The sequence below is a fragment of the Mytilus edulis genome, chromosome 5, assembly GCF_963676685.1.
Source record: "Mytilus edulis chromosome 5, xbMytEdul2.2, whole genome shotgun sequence".
NCBI classification, from domain to species: Eukaryota; Metazoa; Mollusca; class Bivalvia; order Mytilida; family Mytilidae; genus Mytilus; species Mytilus edulis.
Genome location: NC_092348.1, coordinates 13,671,126 through 13,688,474, shown reverse-complemented (window position 1 = coordinate 13,688,474; position 17,349 = coordinate 13,671,126). Strand labels below are relative to the sequence as shown.

Here is a 17,349-nt window from a genome sequence, read left to right as displayed (position 1 = left end):
ATAAGTCTGTATTTTAAAACTAATGTAGTTTTAAATGAAAAAAAACAACACTTATTTATTAAGTACTTCCGAAGTGCTTGTCTCTGGATTTACCTTCACAAAAAACCCAAAATCTAGAAAGCCAAAGATGTATAAACGTTTGACTAGCAAAGACATTACAAGTTCAAAGAAGGGACATACAAAAATAGTAAAAATAATGTAACAGTTGTAACCCTAACATCCCCTCCTCCAGGAAAAGAACCAGCAGTTGGTAACACATATTCCCAACCTGATATGGTGCCAAAATTTCGTCCATATGCAACTCCAGGAATATGGAACCTTTATCCAAAAGAAAAAGTACCAACTCCGTACACATTAGCCATAACCGCCACTCCTCCAGGAAAAGAACCATCAATGCAAACATATAAACCATTCCCCCAAGATTTGTTGCCAACACTAGCTGTATATTGGGCCCCAGCAGTAGAATATACTTATCCACCACCTGAGAAGACAACGAAATATTACAGGTCTCGATTTACATCAGATTATAGGTCAAAGCCTGAACCAGCCAATGCGCCAACCAAAAAGACTAATGTAAAATCTACCACCATACCTGCTATCATCACTGGCCGAGGAGGAAATGGAGGTCTATATTTTATATTTTCCCCTAATTACATTACCTTAAACAATTCTATTTGTTCAACTGATTTTATTGTTTTTCGATGAGATAAATTTATGATACCATTTCAGTCTTGACAACTAAAATAATTCATATATGATATTTTTGAATGGTGCAATATTTACAAGAACATCAATCAATAAAAAAATTATAAATAATAACAATATCTACTAAAAAAATGTACTACGTACTAAAAAAATATTGACACCGTATGTTTGTGGCATATCATCGTGGCCACAAGTTAAATTTTATTCTGTTTAGTATTAAATTTATATTAAGATCCATTTTGTTACATCTTGTGATCAATTTTATTTGGCAATCGCCAATGGCAGTCAGCAGGGTTAAAGAACATCAGTTGTTCGACCTGTTAGTCAAATGCGTTTTGTTTGAATATACTTTTTCACTTTTTTGGTCTTTTGGAAAATGTTGTTTGTGCTGATTTAAGACCCTTCTACAACGAAATTTGTTTTAGCTTCAAGAGTCTATCTAAAAATGAGGGTACTTTCTCTAAAAATTAGTGTACTTTTTATATGGCCTTCCAAATACCGTTTCGATCCCTAACATCACTGAGGAAACATTTATTGTCGAAATCCGGATCTGGTGTACTAAATAAATATTGACACCGTATGTTTGTGGCATAACGTCGTGGCCACAAGTTAAAATAAAATTTCTGTTTAGTATTAAATTTATATTAAGATCCATTTTGTTACATCTTGTGATCAATTTTATTTGGCAATCGCCAATGGCAGTCAGCATGCAGGGTTAAGGAACATCAGTTGTTCGACCTGTTAGTCAAATGCGTTTTGTTTAAATATACTTTTTCACTTTTTTGGTCTTTTGGAAAATGTTGCTTGTGCTGTTTTAGACCCTTCTACAACGAAATTTGTTTTACATGCACACGTATAAAAATTGCGTTTTTTATCCAACGCAATCATAGGTTTGAACGTAGTTTTCAATTTAGACTCGTATATATATATATTATATATATATATATACGAAAGTTCTTTTTTTGAGAGCCCAGGTGGTCGTGTGGTCTAGCGGGACGGCTGCAGTGCAGGCGATTTGGTGTCACGATATCACAATAGCATGGGTTCGAATCCCGGCGAGGGAAGAACCAAAAATTTGCGAAAGCAAATTTACAGATCTAACATTGTTGGGTTGATGTTTAGACGAGTTGTATATATATATATACCTTAGCCGTATTTGGCACAACTTTTTGGAATTTTGGATCCTCAATGCTCTTCAACTTTGTACTGTTTGGCCTTATAAATATTTTGATGTGAGCGTCACTGATGAGTCTTATGTAGACGAAACGAGCGTCTGACGTACTATATTATAATCCTGGTACCTTTGATAACTAATAAAATCATTTCCTTACGTAGGATTTTTGATTGATAGTGAATTTTTGCATTTTGTAGTTTGATTTTAACGTTATCTGTTATGTTTCGATTGACTAGTTTTATTTGATAAATGCCATCAGTGGAGCAGAAAATGGTTACCCTTTCGGAGCACCTGAGTTCTCCAGGTTTTAATTTGATTCGTCTTGCATATTTTCAAGTTTTAACTGTTGTGTTTAATTGACAGCTTTTTGTGTACATTTTCTTTTTTGTTGTCGCTTTTTCTTTCCATATTTTTTTACTGTCAACTTTCTGTCTGTTCTTTAATTTTATATTTTATATTTAAATGCAATGTTAGCCACTCGCTGATATTAAAACAACCAGGTTTTGCTTTCAGAAAAAAAACATATCTTTTTATAAGTAAAAAGTTAAGCTGTTCTAGTAAGGCATTAGGTATATAATTGATTGGTTGTTGATGGCTAAAGGTCCAGTGGCAAATAGTGCATTCATGTTCTGGCTGAATTTCGTATAGTAATATAGTCCGTACTATAGGGGGGAAAAGGGCACAAAATGACAATTTGTGCCAAATGTTGAATTTCTTAATCTAAAACCGCCTAAGGAAACTGAAAATACAATACTTAAGGTCTAACTATTATAGTCATTTGTTCGTAATCTTTATTGATTGACTTTGAAATAACACAGACTGCTTAAGGATTGATATGCAAACATATGGTTCAGATAAATACAAAATGTCTTTTTAAAGAATATTTCCTGTACATAAAACGGACATAATACAAAGAGGGCTTTGACGCATGTTTTCAAAGTTATTCTACCATGAACTGATTTTTTTAAATTTTACTATTGATTTGTGTGTATGACTAAATACGACGTTGTTTTATTAGAAAACATTAGAGCAATCTTATATATAATAATAATGCAGCGTTTAATGATCATAAGATATCAAAAATGCTTTCAAGGTTAGACTGAATCCAAGGTGCCAAATTGTTTGAAAGTGTATGATGCTCATCGTTTTCCACATGCAACTGTAACTCTTTATGGAGGTCCGTTTAATACCTGTTGTTTTTTAGTGTTAACACTAATTATCTATTGAATGAATGAATGAATGAATGAATGAATGAATGAATGAATGAATGAATGAATGAATGAATGAATGAATGAATGAATGAATGAATGAATGAACGAATGAATGAATACTTTATTTGCAAGAAGCATATACATGCTATGGCAAACGAAAATATATACAATATATGACAAACAAAAGACAGCAGAGAACAGTAGTTACAGAGTATACAAAGTATACAATAATATTATGACAATATATGCGATCTAATTTTCCAAGCTGCATTTAAATAGTTACATAGTTTTACTGTCAGAGATTTAGAATGAGCTTGTAATAAATTATCTAACTTGTGCCGATTTGGCCAAGAACAGTAGAATAAAGGTAAAAATTCTATACGCACATTATTAACTACTTTTTGGTCACTTCTGAAATGCTTCCAAATGTTATTGACTTGAATAATTATTGGATGTTAAACAAAATGAAATAGTTATTGGATGTTAAACAAAATCGTTGTACAGTTGAACAGTTGAATCTGCTTAACAATTTATCCGATATATTTGCATAACCACGAATTAAAGCACTTTCATAGTATTTGTATGCAAAACCCTTTGGTAATTCAATGTAAGATAATCCGTTTACACAGTAAATATGCATTTTATAATGTAACATACTTTGAGTAGATAAACGTTGTACTTTGAAGTGAAAGACAAGTTATATCAAAATAAATGTAATGTGTAACTTCTGAGGCATTTATATCATTAAAGGGGCATTAGCTGTCAAAATCATGTTCCCTGATTAGAACTAAATTCTGATATAAGATTTATAACATACTAAAACGAATGTATATATTCAAATAATAAAAAGTTCCAAAGAAACATTAAAGGATGGATAGAAATTATAATATTGAATCATTATTTCATAGATAGATATAGGAAGATGTGATATGAGTGCCTATGAGACAATTCTCCATTCGAGTAACAATTTATAAAAGTAAACCATTATAGGCCAACACGGAGCTTTGGCTCACACCGAACAGCAAGCTAAAAAGCTTATTTCATACTGGACTCTATCTAGTTATTCATCGAGATGACATACGAAGACTGCCGACAGCCAAATAATCCTATATAAACATCAATGTAAATATAAAAAGACGAACAGGTACGTGCAATCGTATAATAAGAACAATGTTTCTTGATCTGTTTGATTCATGATATAGATTTAAAAATCTGTATAAAATCATCATCGTTATACTATTTTAAACAGATGTTTGAGGATCAGGATAAGTTAACGAAGTAATTTTTCATGGCATCCCCTTTCTTACAAAATTGACATTCTATGAATTTTATGCTGAACATGCATCTCTACTGAAGGTAAAAAACAAAGTTTGCATGAATTAGGATGAAAATGAGGTTGAAATATTGACTTGCAATCAATTTATACACGAGTGATTTTTTATGTTTTATGGTTTCTGGTCTTTGCGTCCGTCCGTCCGTCCGTCCGTTCGTTCGTTCTGGTCTGTTCCGCTTCAGGTTAAAGTTTTTGGTTAATGTTTTTTGTCAATGTAGTTATTCATGACGTTTAAGTCCAATCAAGTTGAAACTTAATACACATGTTCCCTATGATATGATCTTTCTAATTCTAATGCCAATTTAGAGTTTTTATCCCCCATTTCACGGTCCACTGCACATAAAAATTAAAGTGCAGTTGGGGCATTCGTGTACTATGAACACATGTACATTCTTGTTTTTATCTCATTTTGTCGAAAAGAAACCAAACTGACTGCTGTTGCAGTGTTCCGCTTAATATTTGAAACAAAAAACTATCAGAGAATTTTTAATTTTCTGTCGAATTCATAGCTAATATCTTATCAACGGCTTGATTCAACAAACCCTTGGTTTCACGATTTCCATGAACAATACGCACTATTAAAATATCTTAATTATATATTTACACAATTCCACGATGATATACAATGTGTATGAAAAATAATTATAAGGTTCCAACTACATCTGGCAAAGTTCACCATAGATAAATTTAGCTATTTTTAGGTTTCTTTTAGTAATATAGAGCCTAACGTTTCGATGTATTTATATATCCCTTTCTTACAAATGTTTAACTTTGAATTCCAGATGAAGGTAAATATAGAAAAGAGTTTTTAAGTAAACAAAAAGTAAATGGCAAATATTTCATGCCATGTTCAGAACGAGAATAGATCGACAATAAATACAAAAGGTACAATGTAGGGATGAAGGTTGGTGAAATTTCGACTGCCACTTGAAAATGAGTGTATATTGGATAGTGATAGAAACTTGGGCTTGCAACAGGCCACCTACGGACCCCTCATTGAGTTTTTTCAAGGATTCTTACGTGCAGAGAGCGTGGCACTCACTGTACACGAAGCATTTGATTTATCATCCAAAATATAATATAACCGGATGGGGCTGTGAACTTGATATACATCACCTACGAGAAGAAATCTGAGTTTTATTTATTTCATGAGAAAAAAAATTGATGTCAAGTGTCGTAAAAGTATAGGAACTACATAATTTGCAATTGCTATTAGCACAATGTTAATATATTTATCGAAACAACTCATACATTGTATATATATATTTTGTTCATGGTTTTTCGTATTACGCGTGACCCACACGTGTTGTACATGTAATACCTGGGAACCATCTCAACTTGATGTAAAACAATGACATGCTTCCTTAGACAACTCAATAATATATTTTTCTATCTTTATTGTCGTAAAGCATAAGTACAGATTTTGACAAACAAAATACAAATTACATAAAAAATAAAATATAAAATACATTTTACAGCAGTTAGCTAATTCAAATTATCCTTCATATATCTTTTAATAGTATATTTCACCCATATCTTGAGTTTTCCCCATCTCTTCGATAGCCTGAGTTTCTATACGAATTCCTTCTCGCTCCTCCACCGACATCAGATTTTTTATGACTGCGATAGGTTCTTGGGTCTATCATAGATTCTTTGGTCTGAAATCGTTTCTTAATATTAGGTGCAGGTGAGTCCATGATCTTTTGAATAATCCTTTGATAATCTGGTTCCTGAACGTCTGGATATCGACGTTTGAGATAGGACTTTAAGTTTTTGAGATTCACCGGATGGTCCCTAGAATAGGTAGATGATCTATTATGCGTTCTCCGATCTGTTAAATTCCAATGAATTTTAAAAGGCTTCTTAATAACAGGTGCAGATGAATCTAAGATCTCTTTCATAATCTTCTTTAGATCGGAGTCTGGCAATTCTGATGGTGTATATTGTTTACGTCCGTATCCACGACCATATCCATATCTCCTCGACCTTTTGACTCTTCGCTTTATCAAATCCTGCAAAATAAAGTTGAATCTAATTGATATTAATTGAAGCGCATAAATTAGACCTACCATACTAAAAGTATGTTTTATATTAATTGTCTTTTAAGTCATAGAACAATCATAATTTGTTAAGAGCATATTTTATATGAATTGCCATATAAAGCTAGATTCACACTGCTGATCAGATCAACTCGATGATCTCGATTGTCCAAATTTCCACGACCAAGCTTAACCAAATTCTTGATCGGGCCTGTTTACAACTTTTAACCCACCGCCATCCGACTGTACACGATCTTAACTCAACCAATCACGACTCCTTAATGACTTCATCCCGACAACAACATGAATACTTATTCGATAATTCAGATCAATTCACGATCTTTACATGATCTTTACTCGACTAGCTAGACCAAATCAACTAGCCTCGATTTCAGCCTAATCTTGACCAGAACAGATCGACTGGATTAGTATTTATGTTAGATAGCAATATACATAAACTTTACTTTTTGCTGTATGGCAACAACCTGTTTGTATTTGCAAAAAAATATTGCAAAAAGGGGGCAAATATATCACATACATTGTACTTGCCCAAAATTTGACCCAAAGTAGAATTTCAATCCCCTGGAGTGATACCTTTCTGAAACAGTTTACAGCTTTACAGATATCTATCAAAGCGATGAAGAGTGCATTTCTTTCTAACCTAAGTAAGATCTACACGATCCTTTCCCGACCAATTCACCAAGTCACTCGAGAAGAGATCGAGAATTCGTCGAGTAACGGGCGAATTGGTCGGGAAAGGATCGTGTAGAGATCGAGTTTGGTCGGAATACAAATGTTTACCGATCATGCAGTACTCGATCATTTCGACCTTTGCTCGACTAATGTCCGATCATTTCCAGATTAACTCGACCAATTCCCGATCGCTTCCAGATCACTGCGACTTGTATATTTATTGTATCCCAGACCAACTAGACCAATACCTGATCCCTTCGCGACCACATTCGACAACTCTTCGATCTCTACTCGGCCATACACAAGACACATGACTACTACACGATTCTCTAAAAGTATGTGCAGATCTGATTAACTCTTATAACTCTGCTTCCGCAAAAATATATTCCCAACATTATTTTTAACTGTACGAAAATTCCTCCATGTACAGTATGTGTCTTTACTTTTGCAAGGAGTGGTAACATTTTAAAAGAGAGGCAAAAGACACCAAAGGAACAATCGAACTCAAAGGTCGAAAACAAAGCGACACAGCCATATAGCGCAAAACGGTAACCGCGACGAGAAGATAAACAGCAGTCCACATAAAATAGAAAACTAAAAACTTAGCAACACGTAATCCAACAAAACCTGGGATGATTTCAGATGTTCCGGAAGAGAAGGAAATCTTGCAACTTTGGCACCGGCGGATTTTTCAAATATTAAAGTAATTGTGCCTTAATATTCATTGTTGGCCTACTGATGACTAACTTATCTATATATATATAGGTCACCTTACAGTCAGTTATATTTTCATTCGAATTTTTTGGCGAAATTTCAGACAAAAATGAGACGAAAGACAAATATTTTTTATTTGGTGCGAATATCTTTCTAACAGTAACGATGCAAATTGTTCAGCGAGCACACGTTGTGATCATTTGTTTCTAACATTCTTTTGCAAGTTTACATAAACTTTGACAAACTATACACGCTGCAAATGCGTCTACAGTTTGTCGTTCGTTGTTTGTAAGTTCAATTAGTTATCAAAGGTACCAGGGTTATAATTTAGTACGCCAGACGCGCGTTTCGTCTACATAAAACTCATCCGTGACGCTCAAATCAAAAATATTTATAAACCCAAACAAGTACAAAGTTGAAACGATGCATTCTAACTTTAACATTAAATCAATTATCTATACGTGTTCTTGCGTGTCATAACTCAAAACATTTTCTAAAATTATTCAAAATACCAATCCCCTCTATAACCAAACGATGCATTTATTTCTACTTCTGTAACGTTTAACTTCCTATAACAAACGGCACACAACGTTTAACAAACTTTGGTTAGAAAGAAATGCACTCTTGATCTCTTGATAGATATATGTAAAGTTGTAAACTGTTTCAGAAAAGGTATCACTCCAGGGGATTGAAATTCTACTTGAGGTCAAATTTTGGGGAAATATGTGACATTTGTGTCCTCTTTTTGCAATATTTTTTGGCAAATACATATAATAGAGGTTGTTCCCATACAGCAAAAAGAAAATAACTATCTTTAACCATTCAACTACTGAATATCAAATCTACGAAAAATACTTATTACATACATGTGCATATATATTTGACAAACAGTATACGCTTTATTTGTAAGAAAGCAAGGAAATGGGGATTGCTATCTAACATAAGTACTAATTTAGTGATAAATCTCATTTTGTGGTGTCATTTCCAAAAAAAGGGCAATAAAACTACCATTACATATCAGTGTCCACTATGAGGAAAGGTTTTTATAAGCATTGGGTTACTCTTTGTTGAATTAGTGCAAGTCTCTCATACTGTCAACACGTACAGTGGTCGTCGTGTCAGCCACTGTCTCACCTAGATTTCGCGGCGCACGTTGCTGTCTAAACCTTCTTTTTCGTATTCTATGCACTCTACAAGCTCCGTCACAGCTATTTACCTGTCTCTCTGAGCTCTAACCAAATTGCCTCATCTTTGCTAGCCAAGGGTTACGATCCACTCCCCTCGGCTAGCGAAGATGCACCTTGCCTACAAATCCAATTGCTTTATTTCTATGTAGATATTTGAAATGTATGATTTTACTCGGACCTTCTACTTAAAATAACACAATAAAACAACCTGAGAATGTGTCAATGAGACACTGATAATGCCCCAGCTATATATAATATTACAAAGGGTCATATCGGGACGTACTTGTGTACGGACGGACAAGGGTAACACTTGAATCCCATTCCAAAGCGGCAGGGAATACAAAATTCGGACGTTTTTATTCCAAAAATGTGCATACCCGACCAATTCCCGGTTATCCCTACGACTCATATACGATCAGGTCGATCTGGTCTGATCAAGATCAGGCTGAGATCGTGAATAGTTGAGTTGGTCTAGCCAGTCGAGTAAAGATCGTGCAAAGACCATGAATTGGTCGGAATTATCGAATAAGTATTTATTTTGTTGTCGGGATGGAATCGTGATGGAGTCATTAAGGAGTCGTGAATGGTCGAATTAAGGTCGTGTACAGTCGGATTGCGGTCTGGTAAAGTCATAAACATGCCTGATCAAGAATTTGGTTGCGCTTGGTCGTGGAAATTTGGACAATCGGTTCATCGAATTGATCTGATCGGCAGTGTGAACCTAGCTTAAGGCACAGAACGTTCATATTTCGTAAAATGTTTCATCTAAATTGTTTGAGTTACTACCTAATTGATTAGGCCTTAACTGTACGAAAGTTTCCCACTTGTTGCTTCGGTTGTTTTTTTTGCAGGTGGTTTTAGGCAAAAAAGCTTGTTCCAACGAAATTTTATTATGTACTAGATTTTCTTCTTTTTCTTTTTTGTTTCTTATTAATTTTTCTTATAACCCAGTCTGGTTCAGGTGCTTACATGTATACTGCCATTTTTTCTCCTCAATCTAGTTCATTGATACCATATTTGATGGAATTATTATAATATAACACCGCTCGCAAAACACTATAAGTCGTCAATTTATACCAATAAACCAACGTTATTTGATTCCTTACTAAAACTACTTTCCAAAGCATATTCCTATTGCTTACGCTTTAATACTGTTTTCCAGTTGTCCTTTAGCTTGATTTTCTATAAGGTTTTCCTCTCGTTCCTGGGTAACGATTGGTTCGTGGGTCTATCAAGGAGATACGGGTGTGAAATCGTTTCCTTAATATAGAAGGTGCATAGTATTTACGCGCATATCTATATCTCCCTGACCTTTTGACTCTTTCTTTTATCAAATACTTCAACATAATTTTGAAGCTCGTTAATACATTTTCTATTGACGTGGATACTTTACAGTTTTTGTAGTTATGGGCATGTTTGTGTTATTGTTCTTCAATGTTATCAAAATACATCGCTTTCCTGGAGACCCCCCCCCCCCCAAAAAAAAAACAACAAAAAAAAAACAAACAAAAAAAACAAACCAAAACCAAACCATTACATACTTCCATTTATTCAAAAAAAATATTCAAAGCTGAGGCGTTTTGATCTACCAAATTGCACATTTTACATGTTTTTGTCACCGAACGACACCGATAACCTGGTATGAGGCTTATACCCATAACTTTACTTTCCACATAACTTAGGTCGTGTTAACCATGTCCTTATACATTTCTGGGTTAAATTCTCAAAGTTGTCTAAATCTATCAAAATTACGTTTCTTGTCATTTTTAGGCGTAAACAATTATATATAACATGTTTAGGGGTGATTTAAAGCTAAAATATGAACACAATCCGACGGCTTTGAAAATTTACATTTAAGTACGTTTACATTGAAAATGGCCTTGATGTAAAATTAATTCAGGGGAAATTGGCACTCCTCCTTTTAATATATCCAGAAATCTTTCCCACATTAAGATTTTTTAATTTTTGTTTACACCATTTAATCCATTAACTGTTATAAAAATCCAAGCATGTTTCCATATTCTCTAAAATGAGATCTAAAACCATGATATATCTAACAAGTGGATCATTAGAGAAAGTATTGTCTTCCTTGGTGAAAGAGGTGTTGTCGTATCACGTCAATATAACTAGGGATATGCAAATGTGATTCCTGAATACGAAGAGTTTCAAAAGTCTAAACTGAATTTTCAACTTTATTGATCGCCATTTCATCTGGTATTTTTGCACTACTTTATATATAACTATAAAAAACCTTAAAAAAAGTTTGCTTTATGTAGGGAGAAGCTTGGTTCAGACAGTAAGAAAATCAAAAGGTTTTTAAAAAGAGCCAATATTGCAATTATAAAAGAAAATGGAACGAAAACAGTCACAAGATGCATCTGAAAACACCCGTTTTTCTGTGATAAGTTCTTCTATCTTTTGACCATTGTCGGTATATCTTGTGCACTTCAGAATGTAAAAATAAGGAGATGTGTTATACAGCTATCCACCATGTTTTTTTTTTTATTCTGTTCGACCTTTTAGCTCTGAGTCCTACTGATGACGATAAAGCAAGATATGTTCATAAACCATCAAAATCTTTTTAACTTGCTTAAATTTCTGACAGCTTGAGTGTAACTGAGGAGTGTAAATTTCTATTGAAACGCATTTGTATGCCTATAGGAATACTTTGTCAAATGCCCTTAATTCTCGTATATTACCTAAATTGAAAACATTTCTGACGGATGTGGTTATATATTCCGGTAATTTTGTATGCTACATGACCTTTTGTCATGTTTTAAGGTTACTATTATTTCGCATAAAGTAAGAATGTAAACATTATATGTCAGTACACCTTTCCTATATTGCCTAAGAATGTAAACATGTTTGAATGTTTTCAAAATGGCTCATCGACTCTTCCTGGTTAAAAATCACAGAGGAAGGGTCAACCGATTTACACATAAGTTTTAAATTAAAGAACGTGGAATGATTGATTAGGCCGTTAAGAACTGGTGTATATTATTTGACTTAGTCTGTTCTCTACATATAAAATGGCTTGAAAGACGTCAATGGTACACGTTCAATGGTATATATGTATGCAGTAATATTATAAGGATAGCGAAGGTCGTGTGTAGTTTTGTGGCGAGATAAAACAATACTTTTATAAGTTTTTTGTTTTGGTAATGATATACACGACGACACTCCTAGAAGATGTTAATCCTGTTAGGAACATATTGACAGAGGCGGATTTAGGGGGGGGGGGGGGGGGGGCCAGGAGCCCCGGCCCCCCCCTTTTTGGGAAAAAATTTGGTTGCTCATATAGGGAATCACTAAAGCGTGACTGGAGCGGGCCCCCTCTTAGGTCAGTCAGTGGGCCCCCACTTATGAAAATTTCTGGATCCGCCACTGATTGTATAATGAAAAAAAATCTAAGAACCATCATAATTTCTCGTATATCTAGCACAGTACAAAAAGGTGTGCTATGCATAATTATGATTGCAATGATTTTTTTTACATTATATCATACTTTTGTAAAATCAATTATTAAAAGTCTTTTGTATTGAACTTTTTCTTTCGAATCTTTGTTTGCTTTTTAAAATGACCAGAAAGAAGTCACATGTAAATTGAAAGATTTTGTTTAAATAACACAGATTTCATTTGATTCACCATCACAACAACCTTATAAACAGGAACAAATACACTTTCAAAAAACAATACCCAAATGGCATGTTCAATCTATTCACATTGCTTGTCATTCCAGAAGACACCGGATAATTAACCAGAAAAATGTCTACAATACGCGAATCAGTACACGGCATTAGTACCCGCACCCTTTTCCTGATCCCCTCCAGCTCGTACTGAACCGCATCCGTCGTATAGATTGCCACCACTTCAGTGGCTTAAACAACGCGATCAGTCATAAAATACAATCTATCACAACAAAAGAAGACCTGGGGTGGTGTTCTCGAAGCTATCTTTGGACAAGGACGTGTCCTGAGACCATCTTATGACAAGTCTTTGTCCTAAGTCGTGTTCTCGACGATCTCTTAACTTAGGATATATTACTTTTTCGTCCTAACTTTAGGACACCTAATTATGTGTCTTAAGATCATCATATCTTCATCCTAACTTTGTGGATGCTTTTTTTAATTGTTTTTTAACGTGAAGATGAACACGAAATTTAACGCACCATCGATTATTAATTCGTATAAAGAAATTGTGCATGATTTTAAACTTTGAACTTCGTGTTTTTGACACTACGAATTCAATATTCTCATTTCACAACAATTTGTTTTCCAGTTAAAATCACAATCCTTTTGATATCATTTTATAATGACATTTGAAATCATGCATGTAATTATGAAATTTCGTAAACTATTTTATTAATTGGTTTCGTCTTTAATAAATGTTAGATATCAAACAATTACTTTAACTATTTCACACATAGGATATGTATAGGACGTCCTAACATAAGATGCGTCTAAGATAGCTTCGAGACACAACTTAAGAGTGTCCTAAACTGATCATAAGTCCATCCTAAAATTGGTCTTATCTATGACCTAGGACGAATCTTATGATACTTTCGAGAACACCACCCCTGCTCAGTAAAAACGAAAAAATGGACCGAACTATCGATTAATTTGAAAGAGAAAATATTGAGAACTTGAATATTCGAATGAAAAAAAAAAAATTGGTATTGGAAACCTTACTTCCTATTAAATTAACTGAAATTCAAAATACATGCGATTTTCATAATATAAAGATGTGTTATGTGAAGAGCAAAATTATATGTGCACAGCTTTTGACGCTAATGTGTCCAGAAATGCAATATAAATCTCCGAGTCATAACTTGGTGTTTATTAGAAAATATGATCAACCTGGTTGAAATATCACCTTTGAATATAGAATAGGACAATTGTTCTGAAATTAAAAATTACATTTAAGAATTGAATGGTTCTTTTTGTAACTTCATTGGGGTGTAAAAGCGTTGACCGAAGTACATTTTTTATGAAGCGCGGAAGCGCTTCATTCTAAAAATGTGCGCACGGTCAACGCTTTTACAACCCTATGAAGATACAAAAAGAAGCATTCAATACTTATAATTACATTTTTTAGCTAGGATCATGAAATCAAGAAATTTTATCAATTGTTTATTTAATTCACCTGTGCACTTTATTGTGGGGCCTCGTGTTATGAATGAAACGTTTTATTGAGTAATGCAATTGCTTACGGAATAACATGTGATGTGCAGTTATCCAATCAGAATAACGTATTATAGTGAAACATACATCTAATGTAATTATTAATGTGTTAACTTATTAATGTCCGACGCCTGAAAAGCATTTTCAAACAGCGACCCATTTTTGCATCAGGCCGGGTAAAAGTATGTTAATATACAATAGTAGGTTAATGTCAGAAAATTATAAACTTTTTTTGTATGAGGCTGGGGAAGGGCGAGGTTCTACCGAGCCCTTCCCCAGTTTTGTGCCGAGTACAAAAAAGTTTATATTTTTTATGACATTGACCTAATATTATTTTTATACTGCAACTTAAATTATTATTTTGATAACTATTTAAATTGAAACACAAATTCTAAACTTATATGCACCCCTTAATGAACCCCTGACTGTGGAAAAAGTGTTCCATGATGAAATTGACATTGTACAAAATATAGCTATGTTACTATATTTAGGAAATAAACACTACGTGAAATGGGTCTCCTGTCAATCTAAGTGAGTTGTGTTCATCATCATGTTACATTGGAAATAACGGGAAAATGTCCAGGTGGTGTTGCTTAAAGAAAAGATTTATATTGATAAGATAACGATATTTTCAATCTTTAGAAACATAAAATTTTTTATAAAGGAGCCAACACTTGCATTTCTTAACGGAGCTAGTTCGGTGAAATCGATGGCGACGGGCAATGACATTGGCTCATAATCCATCTGCAATAGGGATGGGGTGACAACACAAAAACCGAGGCCAAAAGATATAGAACACGTGACACAGTTCAGGCTAGCGTTGAAGTATGCGTTTGGATTTTCTGACCTATTATAGTCTCTTGTTTAACAAGAAAATAAATTAGTTATGCAAATTGATCACCGTGCCTGCTAGTATCAGAAATAGTCTAGTCTAATTTTAGTTTCTTGTGTATAATTCGGAGTTCAGTATGACGTCCATCATCACTGTACTAGTATACATATTTTTTAAGGGGCCAGCTGAAGGACGCCTACGGGTACTGGAGTTTCTCGCTACATTGAATACCCATTGGTGGCCTTCGGCTGTTGTCTGCTCTATGGTCGTTTTGTTGTCGCTTTGATACATTCCCCATTTCCTTTCTCAATTTTATTGTCTTATTTATATTGATATATACAATATGAGTCAGATTAGAACAGAAATTAGGGGTAGAGTTGTACAAGAAAATAAGAGCAAGTTAGCACATAACTATATGTTCGTTTGAACATCGTGAACTAAGAACATAAGGTAAAGAATAACACAGTCTAGGCTAGCGTGGAAGTTATGTTTATCTGACATTGATTTTGTACTGAGATGCTTAAAATTATATCATGGTATTTAAATGGTGGCTTACAAACGAAACTTGATGATAAAACATTTGTTATTTTTTTGCCCCATTTATGGACATTATGTTTTCTGGTCTGTGCGTCCGTTCGTCCGTTCGTCCGTCCGTCCGTTCGTCCGTCCGTCCGTTCATTCGTTCGTCCGTCTGTCTCGCTCCAGGTTAAAGTTTTTGGTCGCGGTAGTTTTCTAAGAAGTTGAAGTCCAATCAACCTAAAACTTAGTAAACATGTTCCCTATGATGTGATCTTTCTAGTTTTAATGCCAAATTAGAGATTTAATCCCATTTTCACGGTCCACTGAACATAGAAAATGATAATGGGGATGGGGCATCCGTGTACTTGGGACACATTTTTTTTTTTTTAAATTCCCCGCAACGGGTCGCGTGGGTTACAATTTAATACATCTTATTAAGTATAAGTAACTGTTGACCGACTCAAAAACATTAATTATAATTGTTTATATATATATACTGAAAGGTCAAAAGTAAAAAATTAGCACATAAACAATTAAAAAATAATGTTAGATAGACATTTTATACGTAAACAATTAACAAAGTACAGTAAAGGCCATTATAAAGTATGTGTCTTACCGATAGGCGAACAGGTGCTTTTGCAAGAAGATCAAACATTTTCTTCTCGATGATCGGTGGAATGTCCAGAGTTAGGGGCCCACCATTCTTTAAATGCGTCATGCTGAGATGGATTCGAAGCAAATCGATTGGGTTGAGTCGGAAATTTTCGTCATTTTTTAAGATAAGATGCGTCATACACTTCATCTGTTCCAGAGTCCCCATGGTTAAGGCATTGTCATTATTTTCGTACGAATAGCAATCTTTTAAAACAATATTAATGAACTCATCCCGAAGGTGTACAGCCGCCAACAAGGGCAAAAAGGTCAAAATACAGAATTTATCCAACAGCATCTGAAAAAAAAACCCCAACAAAGTATTAATGGAGTAGAATGATGTTTAAAAGCATAAGTGAAGTATAACCGCTAGTATTGTTCGTACAACTAAATTCTTACAGTGAATAACTATTGCAGTAGCGCAAAATATAAAACTATCATGTGAAGACCAAAATATGGTTATAAGATATTTTGTCTTTTACTGATGAATATTGAACAGATATGTCTTTTTAACTAACAAATTAAAATCAACTATATATCCTAGATGTGAGGAAAACTTCGAATATATGAAAGAAGCATAACTTAAATAGTGAAGATTAAAAAAAAATATTCGAAATATAAAAAAAAAAAATGTATTAGGAAAACATATTACCTTTTTCGTTGAAGGTTACTTTCTTATCTCACAAGAATAAAATTTGTCTTGTTTATATTACTGATAGCTGCAGGATGTGGGACTATGCTACCAGAATCATTTAATAACACCACATGATGCTTTTAGCAAATGATAAATAAATGTATTATGTCACATGTATATCCTTAGAGACAATTTACACCAGGTAACATGTAATTACCGACAGTAATGTTCCTTAAAGCTCAGGAAAAGGTCAAGAATATGCATTTATATAACAATCTGGTTAAATATCATGTTGTTTATTTCCTTGTCAAAGATGCAAAGTTAAACCGAAATCCGTAAAGGAAAAGTACATATATCCTTACTTTATGACATATTATGATTACTTTAATTGACTCACTAATATACATGGCTTACTTGACCCTAAATGTCTTAATAAATGCGAACATTAATCAGTCATACGAGATTTTCTTTACTTTG

The 17,349-nt window shown here is 33.9% G+C and overlaps 1 protein-coding gene across 1 annotated transcript; it reads right to left on the bottom strand.

Annotated features, from left to right (window-relative positions):
* Nucleotides 1–5,803: 5,803 nt before the first annotated feature.
* Nucleotides 5,804–17,071, bottom strand: LOC139523017 (uncharacterized). The gene is made up of 3 exons (XM_071316747.1): nucleotides 16,891–17,071; nucleotides 16,204–16,536; nucleotides 5,804–6,435 (listed from the first exon to the last, which is right to left on the bottom strand). The coding sequence occupies exons 2-3, from the start codon at nucleotides 16,534–16,536 to the stop codon at nucleotides 5,950–5,952; spliced, it is 819 nt and encodes a 272-aa protein (XP_071172848.1). The 5' UTR covers nucleotides 16,891–17,071; the 3' UTR covers nucleotides 5,804–5,949.
* Nucleotides 17,072–17,349: the final 278 nt, after the last annotated feature.

Excerpts from the sequence above, each read along its gene's own strand:
- LOC139523017 (XM_071316747.1), bottom strand. The coding sequence starts at position 16,536 with ATGCTGTTGGATAAATTCTGTATTTTGACCTTTTTGCCCTTGTTGGCG. Across the intron at positions 6,436-16,203 it reads AAGCACCTGTTCGCCTATCG|GATTTGATAAAGCGAAGAGT; the intron begins GTAAGACACATA and ends TTTATTTTGCAG.